This window comes from Anser brachyrhynchus, assembly GCF_964034855.1.
Source record: "Anser brachyrhynchus genome assembly, chromosome: 1".
NCBI lineage: Eukaryota > Metazoa > Chordata > Aves > Anseriformes > Anatidae > Anser > Anser brachyrhynchus.
Window position 1 is genome coordinate 117371237 of NC_137694.1, and position 16659 is coordinate 117387895.

General features: G+C 38.4%; 1 protein-coding gene across 4 annotated transcripts in view; it reads right to left on the reverse strand.

The window, feature by feature from the left end:
- Positions 1 to 16659, reverse strand: part of DSCAM (DS cell adhesion molecule) — a 473116-nt gene that overhangs the window by 396444 nt on the left and 60013 nt on the right. For all 4 annotated transcript variants that reach the window (XR_013945106.1, XR_013945107.1, XM_080576586.1 and 1 more), the window contains exon 2: positions 3321 to 3638. Coding sequence is in view for 2 of the 4 variants with exons in the window: in XM_080576586.1 (XP_080432712.1) it covers positions 3321 to 3638 (318 nt within the window). In the remaining 2 variants the exon portion in view is untranslated. The remainder of the gene's footprint in view (positions 1 to 3320; positions 3639 to 16659) is intronic.

Genomic DNA, 16659 nt, shown 5'->3' on the forward strand with positions numbered 1-16659 from the left:
ACATTCTAGACTGAAGAGCCAGTAAGTGCTTTGCACTTTTTGTGCATGTATTTCCATACACCAGAAGAACTGGAATTTTTAAAGGTCACTTCTACTCAGTGTCTTTAAAGAAAAAAAAAAAAACACAAACAAACAAACAAAAAAAAGCATACTGAAGTGTAACTGTATTTTTCACAAATGCAAACAGTAGCAAGTTTTCAGGTTCAGTGCCACCACTGTGAAAAGGAAGACCAGAATTCGCCATCCCTATCTCAACCCTAAACAAGACTGTAGCAATATACCAGTTAGGAACCGTAGCCAAAAGTAAATAAATTTAATGATAAATTAAATATTGTTTTTAAAAAAATCAAAATAAATCCATCTTCTGTGATAAGATAGACTACTCATTAAAAAAAAAAAGTCAACAATTTCTTTTTAATCAAAAAGATATATTTTTTTAACCCTATTATAAACACACCTTTGATAAACACACATTTGCTGAACTGATAATATTGTAAGTACCTTTAATGCAATGAATTTACAACTGTGGTTGCCCTGTGATGAAGCAGTCCCCCTAATCTTTTTCTACACTGGAGGGAATGTTCCAGAGAACATAGGTCATATTTATGAGGCTGACTTTTGACTAATGCTCATGCTCCATCATTTACAGACAAGTTTGTTGTGTTTTTTGTTGTTTGTTTGTTTGTTTGTTTTTAACAGCAATATCCTAACACACTGCTAAAGGTGTGTTTTTTTTCCAAAACTGCTGGCCATTTTGAAAATCTTCCGTATTATTTTAAAGCTGACTGCCCAGTTGATCATTTTAGTAAGCAAACACAGAAACCACCTGTAGGGCACAAAAGCTGGAAAGAGTGCTTGAGAGAGTCCAGAGAAGGGCAATGAAGCTGGTGAGGGGTCTGGAGAACGAGTCTTATGAGGAGCGGTTGAGGGAGCCGGGGTTGTTCAGCCTGGAGAAGAGGAGGCTCAGGGGAGACCTTATCGCTCTCTATAGGTACCTTAAAGGAGGCTGTAGAGAGGTGGGGGTTGGTCTATTCTCCCACGTGCCTGGTGACAGGACGAGGGGGAATGGGCTAAAGTTGCGCCAGGGGAGGTTTAGGTTGGATGTTAGGAAGAACTTCTTTACTGAAAGGGTTGTTAGGCATTGGAATGGACTGCCCAGGGAGGTGGTTGAGTCACCATCCCTGGAGGTCTTTAAAAGACGTTTAGATGTAGCCCTTAGTGATGTGGTTTAGTGTAGGACTTGTTAGTGTTAGGGCTGAGGTTGGACTAGATGATCTTGGAGGTCTCTTCCAACCTAGACGATTCTGTGATTCTGTGAGGTTTATTATTCACTTCTTTGAGAAGTTTACATTATTGGGATTTCAGAGGCTCCTCAGTTATTTCCAGATCACAGTTTGCCAGCTCCCATGGATGTTTTGCTGATTGTTTTGAAAATCCCAATTCCCAGAGACATGAATGTATATGAGAACTTCAGTCTTTGCTAAAATAAATAAATAAATAAATAGGTCCCTGCCATTATTGCACAGAAAAGCTTGAAGGTAAAATGGAGGTAAACGCCTTTATTCCCTTGTCAGACTGGTCTGGAGGAGAGCTGAGTTTGTTTTTTTTAGCTATGGGTTTACCTCTTTGGAGTGTTTGTTTGTTTATTTTCTGTTTTGTTTGGTTTGGGGGGAGGGGAGGGAGTGGGGTGCATCATATGCAAAAAACACTAATATAATCATCAGCAAGTTTGAACGCTTATCTCTACTACCACTTGAACAGAAATGTGACTGAAAGTAACACAAAACCAAATGAAGTTTATCATTTCATCTTTGAGCTCCACAGGGTTTACCATCTGAACATAAAATACAGTTACCGTTACGCATAGGAGACTTTCTCAAAAACTGTATATTCCTTTCTCTGGAGATTACGCAAGTCTACAAGACTCACTAATAGATATTGTCTCCTGTCAGGCACAACAACAGCGGTCCATAAGAAGGAAGAAGACTTGTATAACTCATTACCCAAGCCTCATATTATCTATATAAATAATGGACCAAGGGTAAGAGGCTAAAAAGGAGAGGAAAGGGTGTTAAAAAAAGGCATTTCTGACTTGGCTAAAACAGTTGTTAGTTTATTGTACATATTTCAAAGCCTTTTTTCATGCCCTACTTCCATTTGAGAGGTTTTTCCTCTAAAGCAGGATAGGGAGACTTCTTTTGGAGTTCCATGGATAAATGGGTCAATGCTGAGCAATGGACACAGCCACATCCTGTTATCTAAATCCTATGCTTTTATAGCTAAATGAGTATTAGTTCAGAGCCTTAGCTGACAAAGTTGTGAGTTTTAGCATTCTTTATAACATCTCACTAGTTTATCTGAAAAATAGAAAAATTGGAAACGATGCCCCAAAAATACAAAACTGGAATGTATTAACAAATCCACAAAGGACAGCCAATATTATGTTCTTTCTAAATATAAGTCTGACAGATGTCATGTCCAAAAATTCATTAAACAAAATACAAAAGTACAAAAAACAGAAACAAGCTCACCTTCTAATTGACTATAAACTACTAATCTGTGAATGGTAGCTTATTTTTAAGAAGAGCAGAATAAATTCTCTTACTTACAGACACAAAGGGAAAGTCTACTTGGTAACTGTTCGCAGTTTTCCCTACAAAAATCCTGTGAAGGCATATCTCCAAATAAAAGATACTTCTCTTCTAAGAAAAGACTATCACAGCTCCACCAAAAAAAAAAAAAAGGCTATGAGGATTTGCATTAGGCAAAAGTCAGCTTCCAGACTAGCTTTTCTTTGTTTCTTCGAATATTTTAATTAGCTGAAGTGGGTAGACAAAACCTTCAAAAAGTATGCAATCATATGATTATGCATTGTAACAAAAAGCTTGATTTTGATCCCTCTTTAATTCTCTACTGGTTGACCCAGTCTGCACACACTAAGAAGGGATGTGATTAGGCAAGCATTTCACTTTTTTTTCCAACTGTTATACAAAATCCAAAGACCAAGTCCTTCTCTCTCACAGCTTTTTAATGAGTAAGCATGGTCTGAATAATTACTTCATTATTGGTTCATTTTTCTGTTTACTTGTCCAGAAGCTCAACTGATTATTATCTTTGGAAAACTAACTTTTCACCATCAAAATAAAATCAAACCTTGAAGACAGAAGAATATACTATCTCACTTAATATTCTGAGACTTTCAAAGGTTACCATTTTAGCCCATCTCCTTTGATGCACGACTACTGGCTACTCATTGCCTGAAACACCCAAATTTCCTCCCACCTTGATCCCATTTGAGCCACATAAAAGACTGTACTTACCGGCCTTAATGTGAACATCCTGACTTCTGATTTTCCCTGAAGGATTTTCAGCTGTGCAATAGTAAGTGTTATCATGGATTAAGTTATTAAAGCTTGAAGGAGGGAAGGGGAAAATTTGGAGAGTGCCATTGGGGTGGACGTGGCGGATCCCTGGGACATCGTAGATCTCCTCGCCCGTTGCTAGATACCATCTGAGCGTCACAGGGGGGATCCCTGCTGCTGGACAGGGTACCAATGTCCCTGTGGTGCTAGCAAACACTACCTCTTGCAGAGATGCATTGACAAAATATAGACTGGCGTGTAGATCTTCACTGAAAACTGCAAGACAAAAGGGAGAAAAAAAAAAAAAGAGACCTTGAAAATCTAATAAATTTCAATTACACAAAACAACTTCACTGTTATTTGTCACAACATCAAATGTAAACTTTTACGATGTTAGGGAAGTTAAACAAAATATTTGGATCCTAATGCAATGGTAATAAAACCTTTCTCATTTTAGGAGAAAATATCACTGAATTAAACCCAATAAGTGGTTTGGATACAAAAATGAAATGGGAAAATTCCTACTTTGTACTGTGAACTGAAATAAATCTGATCGTTTTTGCATTTGCTGATGCAGCACTTTTTGTAACACCAGTAAAAATCTAGTAGTTGTCTGTTTCCATGAAATTTCTAATATCAAATTCCTGCCTGAAGCATGGGCTGCTTCTGTTAGCACTTACAAATTTATTTTTACAGTCCTTCCATGGCAAAATGATTTATGAAGTAAATCATGGAGGACTAAGCAAACAATGAAAAATCCCTGTAAATCCTAAATAGCAATATATACCTATATTTAATACAGATACAACTTAATAGATACATTACATAATTGCCCAGGTCTTTCTAACAAAGACTTAAAAACTTAAGTACAAAGCACGCTTATTGTAATGGTGGTTCTGCCATCTGTGTGACTGTAGTCCCCCTCCCAATCACGAACAGCAGTTTCTGTCACACTGAAACGCGTCAGTATTGGTCAGAACACAGGATTAACCCTCTTTCTTTTGAACACTTCATCCATAGGATATTCAACTATTACCCAGATGGTCTGAAAGCTTAAAACAGCTTGAAGGTGCCCTGACATTTCATCTGAAATACCTTTCTACTGCTCTTCTGCTTGAGAGCAAATCAGCATAAGACAAGATTTTTATTTTTCAGTAAAAAGAGATGTTACCAATAATACCACCCTATAGTACATTTGTATATACAGCTCACCACAAAAATCTACCAATTTTGCTCAAAAAAAATATATGCATATTTCACAATGTCTTGAATACAGAAGATTTTGACATGATTTTCCCATGCAGGTCAAGTGAGAAGTTTTTGAAAATGTGATTATAAGTCGTCAGGCCCAAGTAAGCATCAACAAGACTGATTTCAGGGCTAACCTTCATTTACACAAGATGGGTGCTATTGTCCTCCAGAAATAACTAGCAATCCCAACATGAAGCCATGAAGCACTTTGTCTACCTCTGCTACTTAGTTTTCTAATAGCTTGGAACAAAAAATGGACTATTTTCTCTTTCTCTTTCCAGGCAGTTTGAGGTAAGGAGACATAAGGTGGGAAGAGATTCTTTTCTAAATGTCATCTTGGTATTGACTGTCAGCAGAGTCCATCTCAAAAGATGTTGGGATTGGCTCTGGGAGTCCCTAAAGAGGGAGAAGTAGGAGAGACTCTCCTAAAGCAATAGGGAAAGATATCTCACATGCAGAAGACAGCCAAATAAAACGACATCACATAACAAGATGAAAGGCACTTGGAGATTTAGAAAGAACAAATTTCAAGCACTGGAGCCAACAAGTCCCTGCATACAGATGAGATAGGTGCTAGTTCAGAATAAGTCCTTTGCAAGAAGTTGGCTCAGCTCTAGCAGAAACTTGTGTTTCAGGAAAGCAAAAAGACACATAATAAGACTAAGCACAAGAGGAAGCACAGCTGAATAAGATGGTGCCACTTTTACATAATACATTTCTAATTATAGTTGTACACTTTGAAGCAGAGAACGGTATTGTTGGTAACATAATAGAGAACTAAAAAAATAAAATTTGGCATTGTTCATCTGCTCTACAAGCTATTCTCTACAAATACAAGGGAAATAATCAATAGGGCATTTTAATTTTCATTGGCCAAGAAGGTGTTCACATAGAGGTAATAAATACAGTTCACATTGGCCAAATTTTATGTTAAACTGCTTCTCAACAAACATTCAGATAAAACAGCAGACTTGCTGGCGAAGAAAAGAGGTGAATACCAAATTGCAAATGCCATAAAAATAGAGAATATCAGGAACTATGTTTGACACTTCTACGGAATCTAACTTTCTAATCAAAATGCAGCACAGCCAAACTAGGGATTCATACTAGCAGCACATAACAATGAATTTTTCTGGCTGCTTTGTATCCCCTGTAGAAGCTTTCACTACTTTTGACAAACTTTCCATCCATCAGCCAGCATAATAGCGTTTCATTTTAAAGAAGCATCTGGTAAACATTCATCTTAATGGCAGACAAACACACAAAGATACAAGGAAAATAACTATGGTGCTGTAATATACACACACATACACAATGCTGACAATCCAGATGCATTTTGTAGTGGAAAACCATGCATAAGCTACTTGGATACAATCAACAACAAAAATGGGATTTCAGAGTCTTTTATTAAAAAGATATTTATCTGCAATTTTCCATAGGAAGAAAGAGATTAGCTAAATAACAGAACAAGTGATACATCAAAACCTAATTGAAACTGAGACAAGTCAAAGACGATATGTAATTATACGAATTATATGTTACTTAATGGTAAAATGCAATCCAGTTAAACACTGTATTTTACAGTAAACAGCAGCAAACTCAGACTAAAAGTTACAAGGGAGAGAGGTAGGGAAATTTGATTAAAGTTAGAGCTATAAAAGAGTGAACAGAAATAGTGATGAACCAAAACAAAGGTAAGAACAGAAGGAGGAAAAAAATATTAGACTCATACTACCTAAATATGAAAACAAGGTTTTTAAAGTGTTTTATCTCCAGAACAATGGCTAAAATGACAAGTGCCCAAGCAAACAGGCATAGGCCTTCCCCAAAAGCTAGCTCTGCAGGAACGGACCCCATGACACCTCTAAGCTGGACTTCAAATGAGCAGCAGTGGCATCTGATTACACTTGGCGTGGACAAAGAAACATCAGCACTTTGGAACATATGACATCAGTATCAGTTAGCAGTTCAAGGGAAAGAAAGTCAAAGATTCCTCTGGGGAAAAAATAAATAAATAAATAAATATATATATATATATATATTACTGAAACCAATAAAACTTGAGGGAAACAGGAGGAAGCTTGCATCTCAGAACTCATTGGATACCCCAACCCCGAAATGACAAACACAACCTACACCTGTATACATTATTTTCAGGGCAATGAAGTGAAGGTCTTTCTCCTTATCCATGTGGTTAGAGGAGCACAAAGATTTTATCAGATCGATAGACACAGGACAGGAGACATTTCTTGAATCTTAGGCTAAATAGATACCATAATCTTATTCATACAACAAGAATAGGAAGGAAAGATGTATTTTTTGCAAGTTCAGTCAAAATTTCTTAGACTCAACTACCTGAAGTGATAAAGAGAACTGACAAAGTATAATAGCCAAGGAAATTTCTCTTCCTTTTCAGGAGAGACAGCGCTGCCATGTTCTGCTTAGCAAAGTGCTGAACATGTCAACAGGATACAAATTCTCTTTTAGCACTTGAGAAGTCTCTTGTCAAGTAAGCTGGCTTATTTCAAGACAAGCTGGTCGGTGGGGCTGCAAGTCGATCACACTCAGCAACAGAAAATATGACTGAGTGTTGTGTAGCCAGTTAGTCTGGGTAGACATAACCAGACTGGACAGACACAGAGACTGGACTAGCTTTTTTAGTTTGTGCAGAGGTTAACCTTACTCTTATCTGGTAATGTCATTCCTTCCTTAGGTCTCCAGGACACTGCGATCCTACATATACATATGCTGTCAATGCAAAGGTCTTACATAAGAGCCTAGCAAATAACACCTCTGGTATTTCTGCCTACAAGGGTGTCATTTGCCTGGGCTTCATTATATGTTGCACAAGACAAAATAGGCTGAAAATGTTTCTTCATAATTCTTTTTAGTGGATTGAAAGAAGTGTCACCAAGACACCAGAGAGAAGACGCTGCATAAACTACCACACTGAGTCAGGCTTGGGCTTGGTCTGCGTAGGATCTCACATCCTGGAGGGATCAGCACCAGCTGCAACACAGATGAAAGATGACATGCAAAAGCAAACTGTGAAACTGTCAGTCCAAGGGAGATCATGTCTTCCCTTCCTTCACCATTCTTTATGTCCTCTCCATACTATATTACATTGAAGAATCCTTACTATATTGACTCCAAAAGTGAAAACGTTCTCAGAGTTTGGATGTAGAATAAAGAAATTATATATATACACGACTGGGTGCCAGAACATACTAGAGCAGCTTAGTGTTGTATATTTCCTTTTCATCATATTCTTTTTCTCTAGTTTTCTTTCTCCAGTTTTAGTAAGTTCAGATAACATTTTTGATTTTTACAGCTAGCTATTTGTTCAAATTCTCCAACACCCTTCTTTCTATATGCTATATTAACCTCTTAAAGCCCCAGTTATCTTTACATGAAAGAACTGAGGTACCTTTGGGTGACAGACAACTCAACATATTCAAAAATATTAGGAAAATATCTCTTAACAATTATTTGATACTTATATTACTTTTCCTGTCCTATTCATAAACTGAATACTATTCCCACAATGCTTATTCAAGGGGAAAGTTTGGTTCTGAATGAATAGCAACTGAAAAACAAAGGAGAAATTATCTCTCCTTATCTTTTTGATTAATCAAATTCAACATGAAATATAGATAAAAGATATGAATCAAAGTGAAAGGCTGAAGCAAAGAGAGCACTGAGATTATTTAAAAAAAATAAAAATCAAAGTAGAAAAGATAAATTATATAATTAAGCAGATGACCGCTCTTCTGCACTACAGCAGGTTTAAGGCAACAGCCTTACCAGTCTTACAACAGAGCATCAAGTTTGCCACGGCCCTGGACATTAATATTTCCTTTCCTTTTCTCCTCAGTGATGGGACTGATGGATTGGGAAACAATGAAGTATTTTCTTTAGATCTAGTAGGTCATAGAAAGTCTCGCCTTAGAATTTAAGAATTTCTCACTGCTAAATACCAGCAAAGTAAATGCAGGAAATTTGGAGGCAAACCCACAAAATATAATAAAAGTATAAACATAAAAATGGACAGTATAGAATAAAGTCTAAACTTCACCTCTGTTGGAAATTAGAACATCCCTTTTTCAGTAAGTTTCTTCCCAGCACAGACACTTGTAGTCTGCAGATGGAATAGTGGGTGCCTGGAACTACTTTGTACCATCATGGGACAACATACTCCGGTAAAAATTGACAGCTGGGAATTCTGCTGCTGGCATACTGTCACACACATATATGGCAGGTACAAAACAGGATGAGATACAGTCCCTTGACTGGATAGGTGACCAGGAACACAGGTAGTCTCAACAACACATCAATCTTCGATCAAAGTTTAAGGAAAAAATAAAAAAAAAAATCTATCAGCAGCCAGTGTGCCTTCTGGAGTATACCATTTCCTGAGATACCTCAGGCATCATACCTAGGTTAGGAGAGTAGCTGTCCTGAGCCTCCTTCACAGCTAACATAGAATGACAAACACAGTCTAAAAACACTCCAGACCCCACTTTAGTGGGGTAAATCATGCACTTGACCTGGTCCTTCATCTCCACCATTTAAAGAGAGATTAAGGTAACTCCACATCTTTCCTGAATACCTCAATTATCTAGACAAGGCTTGCACAGCTACCCCAATACTTTTAGATTCTGGATGGATGTTTGTTGTCTACAGTTACAGGTCCTTCTACAGCAAGTCCAGTCTGTCTGGCACACGCATTAGTCTAAAAGCGTTGCATCCTTCACCATTCGTCACACCAGCAACTGCCCAGTACATGTCTAGGCTGAAGAAAGTTTAAAACAAGGATCCCATATCTCCTGAGAGCTGCTATAAATGAGCCAGTTCCTTTTTCACTAGCCTGAACCCAGAGAAGGAGACAGACAAGAAAACATCATCTTGAGCATAATCTTTCAAAAATATGTGGCTATTAGGCAGAGTTTAACGTAGCTTTGAATACCTTTGCATCTAGTTTTTTTTAAAGCTAAGGAAAAAGCGTACACATCTGAAGGACAATATTCCACTTGTCATTAGTAAAATATGCATTTGCCTTTTAGGGTTTGAACTTCTCTGGGAAATTTTGGGACCCAAATATAACAAAACAATTGAGAAATTTAAAGAACAGAACTTAAGCACCATATTAAAATCCTCCTTGTCATAGGAAAATAAAAAAATGATACTTCACTGTTAAGGGCAAATATTCTTTAAGACAGTTTAAATAAATTAATGTAAGAAAAAGCAATCAGAAAAGCCCAAAACATTTGAAATAAAACGTCTGGATACCTCTAAACAATAAATTATGTATAAGGATACTGAATTATAGGATCATATCATAGGTTAATTACCCTCTCAACATCCAAACAATACAGTGTACTAGATAATCTTTTTCACATAAACACACACAGAGAAATAATAAATGAGACATTGCAGAGTGCATTGGTGTGCCTTTCAAACTAGTAGAAGAAGTATTACAAATACAATCACAAATATGAAGATTATTTCGTGCAGAGCAGAGCCACAGACAGTCTGGATGAGTGGCAGGGTGCCGTGCTAGTGAACTATGTCATTAAAATCACAGAATCATTAGGGTTAGAAAAGACCTCCAAGATCATCTGGTCCAACCATAACCAATGTCACCCACTAACCTATGTCCCTAAGCACCACGTCCAACCTTTTCTTGAACATCCCCAGGGATGGTGACTCCACCACTTCCTTGGGCAACCCATTCCAATGCCTGACTGCTCTTTCTGAGAAGAAATGTCTCCTCATTTCCAACCTGAACCTGAACCCTGGCACAACTTGAGGCCATTCCCTCTAGTCCTATCACTAGTTACCTGTGAGAAGAGGCCAACACCCAGCTCCCCATAGCTTCCTTTCAGGTAGTTGTAGAGAGCAATGACGTCTCCCCTGAGCCTCCTCCTCTCCAGACTAATCAAACCCAGTTCCGTCAGCCGCTCCTCACAGGACTTGTGCTCCAGGCCCTTCACCAGCTTCATAGCCCTTCTCTGGACACGCTCCAGGGCCTTGATGTCCTTCTTGTAGTGAGGGGCCCAAAGCTGGACACAGTACTCAAGGTGCGGCCTCACCAGAGCAGAGCACAGGGGCACGATCACCTCCCTGGTCCTGCTGGCTACACTATTCCTGATACAAGCCAGGATGCTGTTGGCCTTCTTGGCCACCTGGGCACACTGCCGGCTCACATTCAGGTGGACATCGATCAGCACCCCCAGGTCCTTTTCTTTTGTACAGATTTCGAGTCACTCTGCCCCAAGCCTGTAGTGCTGCATAGGGTTGTTGTGGCCAAAGTGCAGGACCCAGAACTTAGCCATGTTAAAACTTACCCCCTTGGCATCTGCCCATCAACCCATCCTGACCAGGTCCCTCTGCAGGGCCTTCCTACCCTCCGGCAGATCGACACTGCCCCACAACTTGGTGTCATCTGCAAACTTACTGAGGGTGCACCCAATTCCCCCATCCAAATAGTCAATAAAGATATTAAAGATATTAACCAGTCACTACTGGTGACTGGTTGCCAGCTGGATTTCACTCCATCTATCACTGCTCTCTGGGCCCGGCCATCCAGCCAGCTTTTAACCCAGCAAAGAGTGTACCTGTCCAAGCCATGGGCTGCCAGTTTCTCCAGTAGAATACTATGGGAGACCGTGTCAAAGGCCTTGCTGAAGTCTAGGTAGACTACATCTTTATTCAGGATGAAATTTTTTCAAGATGCATTACTATGTCACTAGTGCTGAGACTTTCTGAGAGAGAGAGGGGGAGAGAGAGAGAGACTCTTATTTAAAATTAAAAAAAAAAAAAGAAGAACTGGACACCTACAAACAATAGCATTGCTAACAGTGCACAATTATCAAGTAACAGGCTATGCAAAGTAACCTAGAGAAATTACTTCAGCTATTGTGAAAAGATCAGAGTGATGGGGAATTACAATAATCCATCTGTGATCATGTCTCCCTCTAGGGGTTTTATCTAATGACTAAATTATAAGGTTGCTAAATATTATAGATTTTATTACAGCAAGAGTAAAATGAGTGACCTTTTTCAATTTTGGCTTAGATTTTTACTCCTGACAGGAATTTCATATACCTCTGTAAATCAGGAAGGATTGAATATTCCTGACAATTTGAGGACAGAGAGGTAAATCAGAGCTCATGCAGGGAATAAGATACAGGTGAAGGCAAGACAGCTATCTTCCAGACCAAGGAACAGCAAAACAGCACTAGATAAAAAAGCTCTGACCAGGCTATGAAATATGTATAACTAAAAGGAACTAAAAGAATAAAGAAAACAGAAGACAACGCTAAAGAAAAGATGAGAAAGAATGATGAAAGAATCATGAAAAAATGAGAGAAAGATTAGATCAACACAAAATGGCCTGAATAGGGAAAACAAAATAAAGTCAAATGTACAAACTTTGAGATTTGAGATTACAAGTATAATTAACAAAGAGATGACTCTATTACATTACTACACTATTATAAGTGGATACGAAAGCACCAATTAAACACCACCACATACAACAGTTGTAAATCAAGTCAATGGAATCAAAGGAAAAGTATATTTATCTGCTATCAGCCAGTTTGACCTCTTTGATCGATGCCACTTTCTTGCAAACTGCTGAGAAAGCCTGAATTTATTTATATATTTATTGTCTGCAGTTGTCATCTCCTACAGAAATGAATATAACTTTTGTGCTCCGCACTGGTCAGATCACAGGTGTTCATGAGAACAATTGGCAGAAAAAACTTTTCTTCCCCCCTTCCCTTCCTCCACACACCCCCCCCCCCCAAAAAAAATAAATCCTGCTAACAACTGCTTAAGCATCCCTTGCTCAAGCAAAACAAGTTTTTACAATACTTCTTATTGAGGCCTCCTAAACTGTGAACAAGCAGAAGCAAGAAGAACCTTGTTCACCAATTTTTCAATTAGAAAATGCTAATTTGTCCAAATGAGGGCTGTGCATGGGTGACCTGCTAGTAGTCCACAACAGGCCACCCTGCTAGGCTTGCAATGAGCCCTAGCACCTGAAGGAGCCTTGATCAGAACAAGGCAAAGAAAGAGACACAGTGCACCTCAGACCGGTGCTTTGAAACCTGAAACCTCTGTATTTGACTAAAATGCTCCTTCCTTTCTCTTTGTGGTGTCTATCAAAGACTCTGACGAAGCAAAATGAACATTCATTATACAAAATGAATCCTGATCACTCCCTGCTGGGCATTTATCCCAGACTTGACGTCCAGAGCATAGTGGCAGAGAGTGTCCCAGAAGATGGGCTATGTTTGTAAACAAACAGTGAGTTATTCACTAACTTCACTCAGCCAGTTTCAGTAGTTATTACAAAGACCTAGGTTACCATGGTTAAAAAAAAAAAAAAAGTTTGAAAGCATATGAAAGCGTATCACGGGTGTTTGACTTTTTGCTGTTCATCTGATCACATAAATTGTTACAATTGTTACTGCAGTATGATGCAATGGAAATAAAATGAAAAGGATATAGTCTAAAGCAAGTACAGATGAGCTGGTTAGTTTTTCTACTGCTTAAATGTATATGATTATGTAATTGGTATCATTCAGGAAGCCAAAATTCTTTCCACAGTATGTAATCTCTAAATGAAGAACTGCTTCCTATGTAGTGTGTGTAATTGCAGCCAGTATTTTTAGGACTAAACACTACAAAATTACATGTCCAAAAGCAACAAAAAATTGACTATGCTTTTTCAAATTGCTACTCTGATTCAATATGCTAGTGCTCAACCTTTTATTCCAAAAGGGTATTCATTTGAATCAGTTTCAAAATCAGAACCACTAATGAGGATAATTAAGTATGCAATTGTTTTTGCGTACAAAAAAAAATCACTACAGGAAAAAGCACACAGCGTTACATTATCATTCTCACAGGACAGCAGCCTCCATTAAATCAAAGCAATCTTCCACAATTAAAAGAAAAGGTCCTCAGGTCAAACCATAAAAAGAAGTGGAACTCATAAATGAGATACATCTCTGGAAAGGGGAGAAGTATGGGTTTTAGCAGAGTGTACTGTAGAGACCTGAGCATACAGGCTAATGCTCAAATGCAATGGAAACAAGTCATGGGAGCCTTTAATCAGCTAAAAAGGAATAACCTACCTGTCATTTAATGCTTACTTTTAATTGTGTGTTCAATAATGAATATCTACCCTTTCATTCAACCTATGTGGGATAGGTGTTCCAGTGCTTACTAGATTAAGATGTGTAGGTAAGATTATTTTCCCTTATTTGAGACAGAAAAAAAAAAAAAAAAAAGAAAAAAAAGAGAGAGAAATTAAGGAAAAGGCAAATAAATAGTTGTCAGCTTAGGGACAAACAAACATGCATTGTTGCTTCTTGAAAAGTCCATTCACAACCTTCACTCCACTTACTTTCTCATAAAGGACACATTGTGAGATCATCAAAAGCAACAATACAGAAATGAGATAAGAGCCTCAGATTTACCTTTTCTCCCTCTCTCTCAAAAAAAAAAATATTTTTTTTATATACATATATATGTATTTGAGCAGTACAAATATAGTTACTTAGCTTTGTCATGGAGTTCTGAAAAAAATGATTTAATCAATATTTGTATAGGTTTCATTTTGACTTACAAAATCACCATATTTTCCACAAACAGAGTCATTTCTTACAAGGATCCTTTGGCTGAGGTCTATTAGTTTTCAGTCTGGGGCTTGTCTGAAAACACTGCAGCAGACCTAATATTTTCTTATAGTATACTGCTAGCCACCTGCATCACATCCTAATAGGATAAGAGAGTTTTACAACTAAAAAACAGCAAAGGCTAGCATACTTCTCATTGGATCTGTGTAAGAAAGAATCAATTTTTAAAAATAAATAAATAAATAAATCTCTTCCACACAAAGACGGAAGTAAAATAAAAATTTGCAGGGGAAGCAAATGATGTAGAAGATGTCCCACAGATAGATATGGGTGTATATTTTAGACAAGAGCAGTCAACTACAGTATGAGTCCCACAGTCTATTAACTTTTCTGTCATCTTTCTCACATCCCATATGAATGTTCTAACACTTATGCAAGAGCCTGCAAGGTTTTACATCTGGATTCAGAAAACAGTTGGGATGCTCTTCTGGGATGGTCTCTGCTCTGATTTTTCATGTAGGTGACCTTCACTTCATGTGGGTAAGGTCTACAGCAAGAGTGGGCCTTAGTCTCCCACCAGACCCCACAAGCCTTCCATCCTCCCCTGCCCTCAAGAAGTCTTCAGAAGCCCTCACTAGAAATGATTACCACAAGTTCAGCAGAGCCCTGCATCTACAAATTAAAACTGATCTTTGTCATCACACCAGGACACTGACTCTAGTAAAATTTTCTGTAAATTTATAGCAGGGTTGAGCACGTACCACTCAAAGGTCTATCCCATTGTTACAATACGATAATAAGCTTAAAGTTTTGATCAGCAAAAGTATTATTCAGCTATCAGAGGACACAAAGCAGAGGATGAAAGCTGAGGGAAAGGTCCTGATGTACATTGTTCCTCCATATTCAGACACTTGAAGGGAAAGTATGTTCTCCTTGGAGGAACTGAACATTTGGGAAAAAAAATATTGTCCCAAAAGAAAGATAAGAATGGAGGTCTAGGGTTAGGTTGGGTCTGCACAGTTCTTCACTCAGACACCTTCAGAGAGCTCATATAGTAAATACAAGCATGGGCATCTGAAACACATGCTGACGAGTATCAACATATGAAGTACAAGATTTTACCACAAGAAGTCACACAGAAACATTGTTAAATACTTCAGCATTAACAAATGCAGAAAGAATTAGGTCAAAGCTTTGGTAGCAAACCATTTCCAACATAGACACTGTTCTGCTCAGAACAGTTTCTTCCCTAGAAGAAAACACAAAATCTGCCCACCAGGTCATGGGGATAAGCAGAGCATGAGCATAGCAAGAGCAACCCCTGCTGTACTGCCCCAAAAACAGAGTTGTTCCAGACACCATTAAACAGTATTAGTACTGTGCTTTACTGTATTTCCTAGTCAGGAAATATTGAACAAAACCTGTAGTCTTAATGGTCCCAAGTCACCATCATCACCTACTAGCATATCAGACAAAATGTAATACCAGTGTGGTGAATCCTTTGCATCACACATCATATAGTATTGTGGCTTAAGAGAATTTCCATTCAGGAAGCATGAGTTTACTGCTTCCCACCCCTTCTCTGTGATTCTTCCCCTTTCCACTAGTTCTTTATTCCAAAAGTCTGCAGAAGCAGAACAGGTCAATTTTCATTCCTAAAAATGCAGGAATGGAAGAAGTTCCTGGGTCAGAGGCAAGACATATTATGTCATAATGGCAATACCATTATGGATGACTCTGGAGGGATCAAACCCCTGGTTCTAGAAAAGGCTGTCTTGAGCAAACCTTTGCTTGGTCTAGAAACCCCTCCAAGAGCACAGCCGCTTGCCATTTGGATTTTCTGGGCTGCTGTGCATTTTCAAACCACTGTAGAACATGCAGCACATCTTAAACGCTTTGCTACACTAATGCTACTTCACAACTGTGCTAGATTTTTTCACCCAGGGGGACAAGAGCTCAATTTGACTGTATTTTTTCTGACAGTTTGCCCATCATATCAGACTGTGCTGGCTTGGGCTGAGTCACGGCAACATCCCAGTTGAAGAACAAGAGCAGCCTTTCCCACACACCATGTGCAGCACTGGCAAAGGAACTTGGAGTGAAGGGGGCACAGCTGCCCTTCTTGCTTGAGGGATGGCTCTCAAGTAATGCAGAGTTCAAATAAAGGGGAGAGGAAAAAAAATAGTAAAACAAAACAAAACGATCCCACCACTTAACAATTACTTCTGGTCAACATAAGCAGCCAGTAAGTGTAAGCAGATAGCTTCACTTCTGCAAAGAGAACTCAAGTTGTATACAATACTGAATATTTTAATAATCAAACTGCTGAAAGGTGCCTGAAGTGATTTGGCTCTAGTAAGCATCAAAACAAAACCAGTAATTATGTAGGCATTAAG